General features: G+C 37.0%; 1 protein-coding gene across 6 annotated transcripts in view; it reads right to left on the bottom strand.

Moving 5' to 3' along the window:
* ADAM23 (ADAM metallopeptidase domain 23) overlaps nucleotides 1-12,355 on the bottom strand; it is a 197,206-nt gene that overhangs the window by 74,712 nt on the left and 110,139 nt on the right. For all 6 annotated transcript variants that reach the window (XM_061382582.1, XM_061382619.1, XM_061382590.1 and 3 more), the window contains exons 5-8: nucleotides 7,094-7,176; nucleotides 6,002-6,065; nucleotides 1,595-1,667; nucleotides 531-607 (exon numbers count right to left, since the gene is read on the bottom strand). In XM_061382582.1, coding sequence (XP_061238566.1) covers nucleotides 531-607; nucleotides 1,595-1,667; nucleotides 6,002-6,065; nucleotides 7,094-7,176 — 297 coding nt within the window. The remainder of the gene's footprint in view (nucleotides 1-530; nucleotides 608-1,594; nucleotides 1,668-6,001; nucleotides 6,066-7,093; nucleotides 7,177-12,355) is intronic.

Raw genomic sequence — 12,355 nt, 5'->3', positions numbered from 1 at the left:
ATCCATAATCACCACAATACAAAGACAAGATCATAAAAGAGAGGGTGATTTGACCTATCACTAAGTTTTTGATGGCTGGTGGTCTAATTTTCCATAAAAATTACATTTAGCAAAACATTATCTTAAGTGTGCAATTTTGGGGAATTCCCTGGCAGTCCAATGGTTAGGACTCCACATTCTATTGCAGGGGCATGGGTTCAATCCCTGGTCAGCAAGCTAAAATCCCACAGACTGTGTGACACAGACAAAAACATAAAAAGTGCAATTTTCAGTATAATTACTCATTAAGTTATCAAGTAAATTACCATGTAATCCATATGCTGTGGAATTAATTTTTGGTTACATAGCATTCACCATGTAATTACTAAACGGTCCCCATCATTACAGCTTTCTAACCTATTATGAAATAGACTAAGAATATAATTTCAATTCCAAAGCCCCTATACATTTATCAATACACAGGAGCTCTATGAAAGTTGTTGATTATATAATTACAGGCTTCTTATTTAGTAACTCAGTGCCACACTCACATTTACTGCTCTCTTCTGTCTCCTTTTCAGCCACTGTAATTCGGATAGAAAGGGCCACCGGTCACTGCTTTCCATACCTGTGCAAAAGAGAAAGAATACCAAAATTTATGTTTGACTGCATTTCAATGGGAGAATGTTTTAAAAATATTATGTGAGGGAATAGCAGCATTGATAGCATTTGTCTTCTCAAAATGAAAATAAAATAAGGTGGGAAAAGCACACCAATTATTAAACAGTTCACATTTTCATGGTCACAAATGTAATCCAAAAGCATCATTTTCTTCCAAACCTCATGAAAAATACAATGAGCTATTCAAGACTCCTGGGAATATGCATATTTGATCCATAAGCACCTGACCCTAGATATCTGAAAATTTAGAATTCTACTATACTTAATTCACTTTATTTTTAAAATGCTTTCCTTTTCTTAAAGGGTTTTTATTATTTGGCTTCACCAAATCTTCAGTCTCCATTGTGGCATGTCAGGGATCTAGTTCCCTGACCAAGGATCAAACTCAGGTTTGACTCAGGTAAGACTCTGGGATCGTGGAGTCTTAGCCACAGAACTACCAGGGAAGTCCCCTTAATTTATTTTAGAATTAAAAAGAATGCATGGCATAACCCTTTGCATAAATTACTAAGAACTTTTGGTACTGATACACAGAAATAACATTGCATATCCCAATAATCCAAAAGCGGCTTTTGCCAAATCAGCATGCTTAAGATGCCTCAGAACCAGACCATAACAGAGAGAGTACCAGCTGGTCAAAGAGCAGTAAACTTCCATGAAAATCTAAGGATGAACCTCCCTGTAAATAACTGTTAGATATGGCCACACTCTACAGTTTCTAACACAGCTTTACATCTGAGTTTCATATTTCAGTCTTTCCATTGGAAATGACTCTTCTTGCTTCATTACATGAAAGCCACATGAGCTGCCCACCAACACTGCTCACTCCGGATCTCAAACCAATTGCACTTTCCAACCAGCCTGCGTATCTACCAAGTTTCAAGTCAAAGCTTCTAGTACATAAAACAGAATGGGTACTTTAATGAAAACTTACTGAGATTCTTCATTTGCTTAGAATATTGTCCTGCCAAGATTTTCTGGATTATATGTGGTCGACCTGTGCTTTTCTGAAACAAAAACAATTAGTCAATTAAAAAGCAAGATATGATTACACCTGTATGGAACGGTGCTAGCTAGCACTTTCTCTAATATCCTCCCTAAAATGGGAATATTTATATGCTAATGGTTTAGTTACCAAAAATGAAAAGTATATGTCTTGTTAAAAGTTGAACTTCAAATGAAATAGAGCAACATCCAATTGCCCCAGTTTAGATAAAAAGCATAGTTTCATTAGTACTCTTAAACCTTAACTTTCTTCAAACCCATGCATAAGAAATTCACAAGAAAGAAACACAAATGGGCAATGATTGCACAATGTAAGATGAATACTTTAACACTTCTTCAAAATGCAAGTAAAAAGATATGCCAACTTTTGCCAGCAGGTTGGCAAAGGTTTAAAAATTATGACAACCATAGTCAATTACAGTTGCAAGGCAAAAATCACTCTTACACAATGCTGGTAGCACAGGTCAGACAGAAATTTAATAAGTCCATCAACAATCTTGAAAATATCCATATCCTTTACCCAAGATATTACACTTTTATTAAAGTCTTATTTCCATCACTATAAGCTTCCATTACTGAGTACAAAGGATGTGCTACTAATTTATCAATTTAATGCTCACAAGCACTCCATATGGTGCATATTTCATTGCCACTTAACAAAAATATTGGGGTTCAGAGGATACATTAATGAGTTAAAATTATATTACAAAATAATGGTCCATTTATTTTTTAAAATATGGGAACATATCACTGAAACACTGGAAGAACGTGCACTGAAAGGTAAAGAGAAGTTATCTCTAGGGGATGGGATAATGGATAAATACTATTCAGTTAAATATGTACTTACTGCACTTCTCCAAATTCCCCACAATGTTTTATAATCAGAAAAAAAACTTACTTTAAAAAGTGCTCTTAGACACTGATGTATAGAACAGTCTTATGGACTCTGTGGGAGAGGGAGAGGGTGGGAACATTTGGGAGAATGGCATTGAAACATGTATAATATCATGTATGAAACGAGTTGCCAGTCCAGGTTCGATGCACGATACTGGATGCTCGCGGCTGGTGCACTGGGACGACCCAGAGGGATGGTATGGGGAGGGAGGAGGGAGGAGGGAGGAGGGTTCAGGATGGGGAACACATGTATACCTGTGGCGGATCCATTTCAATATTTGGCAAAACTAATACAATATTGTAAAGTTTTCAAAAATAAAATAAAACAATAAATAAATAAATAAATAAAAATCAGAAACTTAATTATCAATAGAAAAAAAATAAAAAATAAAAAAATAAAAAGTGCTCTTATTAAATTACATAAAAGACATAATAATTAAAAGTTTTGCCATTCATTTATTATTTGAGAAGTAACATGAGTTCTCACAGGAAATACCCTATCCATATTACTGGACTTATAAGGCATACTAAAATTAGTAGTAAATTAAATATCAAAAATTTAAATTCAAGTACCATAGACTCAATTCTAGTATCAGGTGAAAAGATATGTGGAGTGATGAAACCCACAACTAGCAACATAATTTTAAAAACCAACTAAAGTTTCAAGTGTTGTTTCTTTCCCTCTCCCATGGTAAAGATGAGGATAAATCGTTGCATGAATGAAAGGCAGGCAGTAAAAAGGGAGGCAAAAGAGAAAAGGCATCAAGTATATAACAATCAGCTCCTGAAGAATAGGATTATGGATTTAACAATGCAAAACCAATGCTGTAAACATTATGATAATAACACCTTATAAATCTCTTCAACAGTTTAATAGACATAGTCATGTATATTTATTAATTTATCAAATGTGTAAAATTTCCCTATGAGGGATGCAATGAAAAATTATTTCATTTTACCCATTTAAAAACTCAAGGCTTAGAGAGTTGTTATTTGGTGGGGGGAGTTGTTTTTCTCTTTGGCTTTGTTTTTGTTTTATTTTAGGGTCACAGGATCCTTAATCAATGCCAGAAATCAAAGTCAAGTTTTTACTGTATGAGTCAAATAATTGTGCTCTACATAGTTTATCTACCTACAAGTAGAGTAAGGGAAAAATATTTTACTTAATCAAAATGTCTTTATATATCTAGGTGGGGTGATCTTCATTATCTGATCATTTTTTAATTATCGGTTAAAAATAATACTGCTTTACTCAAACATAAACTTAAAGAGTTTTCTGCCTCAAATTTGAAATTACCCCATATTCATACACATGTTGCCATATGAAGAAAATAAATATTTGTCTCTTCAACTATTATTATCAATAGCCTGAATGATTATTTCCTGTCTCTAAATTTATCCTATCTACATTTTAAATCTCTAAAGATTAAAAAAAACCTTTTTCTGCTCCCCATCAATGACTGCAATATCCTGATGCTATCACTTTCAAACTGCTATTTTCCCATCAGCAGTACTTTTCACTGTTATGACTTCCCAACTGATACCTCTCAGCACCTTCACTTCCTACTGTCTGTTGCTCTCCAAGCCAGCAGAGCTCCTTGCAGTTCCTGAAACACACTGAGAATGCTCCTACCTCAGGGCCTTTGCACTTGTTCTTCTCCTGAAATACACATCCAGTCCCCTAATTTCCTGAAGGTCTTCATCCAAAATCACCACCTCATGTGCCCTGCCCTGGACAGTTAATACAAATTTTAACTCTCCTCCCCACCTTTCCAAGTGGCACTAGTGGTAAAGAATCCACCTGCCAATGTAGGAGATGTAAGAGATACAGTTTCGATCCCTGGGTCGGGAAGATCCCCTGGAGGAGGGTATATTCACCTATTTATTTCTGTCTCTGCCCCTGAAGACTACACACTCTATTAGGCTCAGGTTCTACGTCTATTCTGTTCACCATTTTATCCCCAGCACCTAAAATAATATCCAGTACGTAGAAAGCCCTTATTATAATACTGATGAATATATGTGTGCTTAGCCGCTCACTTGTGTATGACTCTACGATCCCATGGACTGTAGCCCACCAGGCTCCTCTGTCTATGGGGATTCTCCACACGAGAATATTGGAATGGGTTGCCATGACCTCCTCCACAGGATCTTCCCAACCCAAGGATTGAACCCAGGCCTCCTGCATTGCAGGCAAATTTCTTTACTGTCTGAGCCACCAGGGAAGCATGAATACATAAATATATAAAATTTTAAATTTAGTTGCATTCTATTAGTTAGCAACATGATCAGAGTACATGATTTCTTTTTTCCAGTTTTATTGAGATATCATTGACCTATAGCACTGGAAAAGTTTAAAGTATACAACATGATTTGATAGATGTATATATTATACAATGAACACCACAATAAGTGTAGTTAATATCCATCACTTCACTTAGTTATGCATTTTTTTCCTTGTGTTAAGAACTTTTAAAATCTATTCTCAGCAGCTCTGAAATATACAATACTATATTGTTAATGACAGTCACATGCTGTACACTGCATCCCCAGAATTTACTTAACTTATAGTTGGAAGTGTGTTCTTCTGACCACCTTCACTCATTTCCCCCACCAGTCTCTGGTAACCACAAATCTGTTGTGTTCACATGAGTTCAGTTATTTAGATTCCACATACAAATGAGATCACATAATGTTTGCCTTGTTCCGGCTGACTTAACCTACTTAACATAATGCCTTCATGATTTCTTACCTAGGTTGCTGGCCTATGCATGACTCTAAACATTATTTTCTTCCATATCTCAAAAGAAAAATAAATACTGTTTAATGTAATCATAGTTGAACCCACAAATCTCCCCACTGAAGATTCTTAGACTCATAAAAGTTATGTATATACTTGCTTACAGTCATACAACTATCTAAAGACCATGAGAATAAAAGCTTGCTTAAAGGAAAACAAATTGGTCAGTATAAAATAAAGCATCTTATCTGTTTTCTCTTCTGACTGGGAAGAACTGATCTTAGCTTCAGAAAATATTTGAGGCCTCTTACCATCCCTTATTGACATGCTACCTTCGACATGCAACCTAAGCTTCAAAACTCATGTTTCCAGCCTAAATGTGAAATAAAGTGCTCTGCTGCTGCTAAGTCACTTCAGTCGTGTCTGACTCTGTGCGACCCCATAGACAGCAACCCATCAGGTTCCCCTGTCCCTGGGATTCTCCAGGCAAGAACACTGGAGTGGGTTGCCATTTCCTTCTCCAATGCATGAAAGTGAAAAGTGAAAGTGAAGTCGTTCAGTCGTGTCCGACTCTTAGCGACCCCATGTACTGCTCTAGATAAATGTATTTTGAAATCTACGTGATCATCTCTTGATTTCTCAAAAACAAAATTCTGGAAAAATAAAGCACCATAAAAAAATTGATGTCACAGTCACACTCACCTCATTGTGAACCAGGTCCAGTGGTTCTATCATATACACAAAAGTATGATCTTCAAACATACCGCTACGACACAAGGAACCACAGAAAGAGAGTTAACACATACAGCAAACACACTGTCTTTAAAAATGAGTGCATCTGAATAAATACCTTTATTCTGCCTCAAATCAAATTCACATATCTGCATGGAATCACCCTGTGGTCCTAGCACTGCACTAGACAAGGTCTAGGCTACAGAAAGTGCAAAAAGTGTACAAGAGACGTATACACATTATACCTGGTATGATTAGTTTTTGGAATTAAATGAACAGATAAGAAGGTCAAATTGGGATATTGATGCTGTTCTAATATCTCGAGATATTACTGAACCATGTACAACTAGTACAAATTTGATTCGCAAATCCAGTATCATCTGTAAGAAAACAGGTTCTTAGTGTATAAGAATAATCTAAAAACATTTTATTCTGAAGAGGCAAACAGAATTATCTCTATGCTTGCAAATTGTCAATTTCTATTAAGACTGTGTTGGGAACCACATTTAATTTTGAGAGACACAGGATTTTTTGTAAAGTGTGTAAATAAGATTTTCAAGATCCTTTTCATCACATGGCCGTAACAGATTTTTCCACGAAGTGCTACTGTGTTTGAGTCTAAAAGGCACCTACAAATGTTTTTTAAGAACCTGCCTGAAAACCGAAGCACGGGCTCCTCTTCTTTCAAACCACCCTTGCCTGGCCACCTTCACCTTATCCTTAGGTTAAGCTGACTGATAGTTCTTCTGGGAGATATCTCTGGGAAACCTTTCTGGGCTAGGTTCAGCCACCCCCAAAGTCCCTGTCCTTCTCCTTCACAGTACCCACCAAAATGGCAGTTAAATAACAATCTGTATAATCATTTATTTAATCTCTAAATCACCTGCGAACTCTAAGTGTTAAGAGAGCAGGGACTACGCCCTCCTTGTTCACCACATCCAGTCTCTATCCCAGGACTGGTACAGAAGAGTCACTAAAATAAATATCTATGAAAGACAAGATGGAAAGGGTGAAAGGAACGGAAGAAAGCAAGGCGATTCTCCCTATGAGAGTCCCACATACTGAAGTCCATTGCAGGTTGACAGAGCCACCCTTGAGTCCTTGACTCCTCTGATGTTTCCATGGTAGTAACAGTGCTCTCCACCCTGTAACACAGAAGAAGATTTTATTGATAAATGATGCTGTCTCCAGCATGATTCTCTCTTTGGGATGCATCTGTAAAGCCAAAAGAAAGGCAGGGATGATCCGAGAAATGCCTCCAGGTTGTTATGAAATCTCAATTTTACAACTTTTCTATAAGAAGCAGGTGTATATTCGACGTAATGAAGAAAAGGCTTTAACAGGAATAAGACATTAATGCAGCTGGAACAACTTTTATACCTTTCCTAAGCATGTGAGGGAGTAGACACTTAGCAGATATTGTTAGGGAATAAAATCGTCTACATAACTGAGGTGATTCCCCCAAAGGTGGTGTTTATCATCATTTTTTATGGAAAACTACATAAGACTTGGCGGTTTGCTTTCCTACCTTTTAAAATCAGTTGATAAATTTTTTTAGAAATAATGTATGAATTTACTTTCCAAAGGCAAATAGTAACTGCAAGACCTATTTAAACACACACACACACACACAGAAGTTTCCTAGCACTTTCTCTCACCACCTCCATAGCAACTATTTTTAACACTTTCAGCTGTTTCTTCTGCTGTTTACCTATATATTTCTGAATGGAATATTTATACTGTTATATCCTAATTTATTTCACTTTAGAAATTACCTTCCTAATATAGAATCTCAAAAAGTCTTCTTGCCCACAATACATTCTAACACACATCAGAAGCCTTTGGTTAAATTATATTCAGTGTTTGTATTATGACTACACAAATATTGTTCATAGCTGTGCCACTCTGATGACATTGTCTTTCATGCCCTATTTTAAAATTTTTTGAGAACTTTTCTTTCTTCTTTGCTTTTCCATGTATTCAGCATGTGTACAGACCCTATTATCTAAAATATTATCTACAACTCTTCTCCTATGATCCATTATAGCAGGTAAGTTATCAAATCCATTTTGTTCCTGGAGACACACCGCTTGTTTCACTCTCATGAGAGGTCTGATGCATGGCTGCATCCCAGGACTGGTCTATAGCATCATTCTGGGAATTCCTCTGTCCTCTTTCTGTATTGAATCCTAGATCCTACGTCTTCTGCTTTCATGATCCCCTTTCCTGGAGGTAAACACCCTCTGGTAATTTGTTGAAAAGGTATTTATGAAAGATAAATTTGAAAGTTGAAAACCCCGTTTCTATCTTCACACTAGATCATGTGGGTGGGGAGAGAATTCTAGACTGATAATTACTTTCTCTCAGTATTTCAAAGGCATTGTGCACACTTTTAAATCTTCTAATGTTGAGAATTGGAAGTTATTCTAATGTTAAACATTGTCCATACAATCTATGTTTCCCTTTTCAAGAAGATTGCAGGAAATTCTATTCATACCCATTTTCACAAAATCTCATGATGGATCTCAGGAGGGAACTTTGCTTATTGATTGTGCTGGGCACTTTCGAATCAAGAAAATGCATTCTACCCAATATTCTGTAATAACCTATATGGGAAAAAGAATCTGAAAAGAATGAATATCTGTATATGTATAACTGAATCACTTTGCTGCACACCCTGAAACTAATACAACATTGTTAATCAACAATACTCCAATATAAAATAATTTTTAAAAAAACCCTACGACTCCACATGAAACACATTTGGGCATGTGTCAGTGCAGGTAATAATAATATATATATTAAAATAGTAAAAAAAGAAAACGCATGCACTTCAGTTCTGGGAAACTTCTATTGTTTCTCTGATAAGCCCCTTCCTTTCCATTTTTCTCTACAAATTGAGCTCTTCTACTAAAGCAGAGGAATGGCTGCCTGGCTCTAGGGTAGGGAGTAGATCAGGGATTTAGTACCTTCTCCAAGTAGACTTTCAACCAGTCTTTCTGTTTTCTGGTACTTTCAATTCCTGGGGCTTTATGGGTGAAGAAACACAAGTTGGCTTGGTTCTGCTTGGTTTTGTCCCAGTGGAACTTAGCAGAGCAAGAAAAACTCAAACCTAGGACAACTACTCTTCATCCATCTACTTTCTAGCTCCTACAATCTCATGGACACCTCTTCTTAGCTGTCTTCTCTTCTCTTAATCCTTGTGGGTTTATACCCTTTTTTAAATTCCTTAACTGTTGAGTATGTCACTATAAGGAACTAGAGATAAATATAAGCACAGAATCCACACTGTCTAAACAGAAGTTTCCTATTTTTTTAATTTAATATTGAAATGTAATTTCCCTGGTGGCTCAAATGATAAAAAACCTGCCTGCAATTCAGGAGACCTGGGTTCAATCCCTGGGTTGGGAAGATACCCTGGAGAGGGGAATGGCTACCCACTCCAGTATTCTTGCCTGGAGAATCCCATGGACAGATGAACCTGGTGGGCTATAGTCCATGGGGTCACAAAGAGTCAGACACGACTAAGTGACTAACACACACTCATATTGAGTACAGTTCCCTGTATACAGCAAGTCCTTGTTGATTATTTTATATATACAGTGGGTATATGTTAATCCCAAATTTCTTAAATAGAATATTGACTTTGACTTTTTATTGATGATTTACAGTCATCTTGATCACTGCTTATTAAGCTGTATTACAATAGCCTCAGATGATATTTAAGTGCATAAAAGGGTGCACCCACATACCAAATGACCACTCCCCAATCAACTTAGTTTGTTTCCTTTTAGTAAAGTTTCAATGTTAGTTTCTAAAATTGGTATTACAATCTTGTTACTATTTTGTAAAGTGTTGCTTTTGCTTCTCAAAAATCTACTCCCATGCACAAATATTGACTTCTATATACTTTGTCAAATTCTATTTGCATATTCAACTCTGAAACTTGTTGGGGCAAATGGTACCACACATTTCAGTAATTTGATAATCCAAATTAATACCCTGTAATTAAATATCAGACTCTTCCCATGATTCTAAAAACAACCATAGGAAACTGTAAATTCCATCAAACCAGTTATAGAGCACTTTGTGTCACACCAAAAAGCTATCTTGAGTCGGGTGACTGTTAGAAGTGCGCAGCAAACACTGTCATATTTACTTGACCTTTCTTTAAAAAGCTCTATTTTTTATATTTTCCTGCAAATAATCTTTTTTCCCAGAAAATATTTCCAAGTCTTTTCTTATACTTCAGTTTCACTCGCTTGCACTGAAAACTGAAAGCTGATGCTCTTTGGTATCTGTTTTAATTAAGGCAGAATATCATCTGAGGAGAAGGCAATGGCACCCCACTCCAGTACTCTTGCCTGGAAAATCCCATGGACGGAGGAGCCTGGTGGGCTGCAGTCCATGGGGTCGCTAAGAGTCAGACACGACTGAGTGACTTCACTTTCACTTTTCACTTTCATGCATTGGAGAAGGAAATGGCAACCCACTCCAGTGTTCTTGCCTGGAGAATCCCAGGGACGGAGGACCCTGGTGGGCTGCCATCTATGGGGTCGCACAGAGTCAGACACAACTGAAGCGACTTAGCAGCAGCAGCAGCAGCAGCATCTGAAGGGAACTGTTTGGTTCACTGTATATGTGGATGTGGAGCACCATACTTCCAGGACTTTGAGACTTGCAGTAATATCTAATCCCTGATGTTTATCATCATAAGAAAGCTTTAATATCTAACTTGTGTAATTATATTAAACACTACACGCAATTTGGCAAGTCCTAATTTAGTGTTAATATTAGTAGTATTAGAAGACTTTCTGACTTCCTTATTGCTTAATTTACACTAAGTTTTTGAGAAAGCATTACCAGAAAAATACTATTTGGCAACTGTCCAGATTATGTAGCACTTTGTTAATGTCACCACAAAGTAAGATCTTTGGGTATTTCATATTAAATAAATCCCTGTTGAGAAGTATTCCCTCTTGGGTATCAGGATGACAGGAGCAGGTCAGGTCAGAGGGGCCTCTTCCAGGGGGAGGGCCTTGTTAATGAAGACACTGGATAGTCAGTTCCCAGGGTGCCTCCATCCAAGGTACTAGCCAGCTGAAACCCTCGCTGCCTAACAGTCACTGCCATCTCTGTGTACAAACAGGGAGAGAGTCACAAAGTACTAAAAGGCTCTGCCGCAGACAGTGGAAAGCTAAACTGAATCCCACATCTGCAGGCTTCAGTGTTTCTGCAATCAGGAAGGCCTGAGACAGTTCAAGAGCACTGGTCAGAGACTTTGAGATCACCACCTCTGAGGGGGTCACAGACCTGTAACTAGGCAAACAGCAGGCAGGAGAATCAAAAAGGGCTCACCTGATGCACGACACAAGACAAGTCTATATGTGTCTCCAGGGGCATCAGCATTTTCAGATTAAAAACTGTCGGGTACTTACATTCAACAAAAATGGAGAATCTAATAAGTGGAGATTATTGCATTGTCAAAAGGACTTAAAATAGGATGCATATACCTGAATGTGAATACTGCAAAATAAGGATACAAAAAAATATTTCAGAGAATTGGACAACTTGAGAACCCAACACCAGTTTAATTATTTATCTTTGCTAAACTCAAGGGGAAAAAATGTCCAGGTATCAAAACATTTACATGTCCTAATTTATACATTTATAAATATAGCTGTACTACATAAATTTTAGTGCTATATATATTTTTAGTAGTTCACGCAAGTTATACTATTCAGATTTAAAATAACTTTGTAGGGAGCCAGTGTGGGATGAGTGTTTTTTTTAACCTCCCAGCCAAGAGCCTTGCCCACAGAAGCTCATTGCCTCTGACAATACTCAGCATTCATAGAAGAAGTGAGTTTGAGCTTGACCATGGTGCTGACTTGATAAGGAAACACACACACACACAGATTCTAGGAGGGCAACATGATTAAGATGACAAAGAAAAGAACCAAGGTGAGAATAGAATATAGAACCTACAAGGGCAGGGATTTTTATCTGCTAGGTTCACCATTGCATATCCAGCTTCTAGAATAATGTGAGATCAGAGTGAGTGAAATCAACAGCTGTTTAATGAATGAATAAAAATGGTCTTGTCACTTAGGCTCATGAAGAAGCCAGTCTTAAAGGACCAAAGGATTCAGGTTTGTTGAAACAGTGGGTAAATAAACTCCCATTACCTATCTGAGGTTTTGTGCTTTTTTTAGTTTTTTTTTTTTTTTTTTTTGAGACACTCTTTTGTGATTCAGTGAGTTTTAATATATTAAAATAGAATTGTGGGACTTCTCTGGCAGTCCAGTGGTTAGGATTCCACAC

The sequence above is a fragment of the Bos javanicus genome, chromosome 2 (genome assembly GCF_032452875.1).
Source record: "Bos javanicus breed banteng chromosome 2, ARS-OSU_banteng_1.0, whole genome shotgun sequence".
NCBI lineage: Eukaryota > Metazoa > Chordata > Mammalia > Artiodactyla > Bovidae > Bos > Bos javanicus.
The sequence above is the reverse complement of the archived record's forward strand: the minus strand, read 5'-3'. Positions and strand labels throughout refer to the sequence as shown.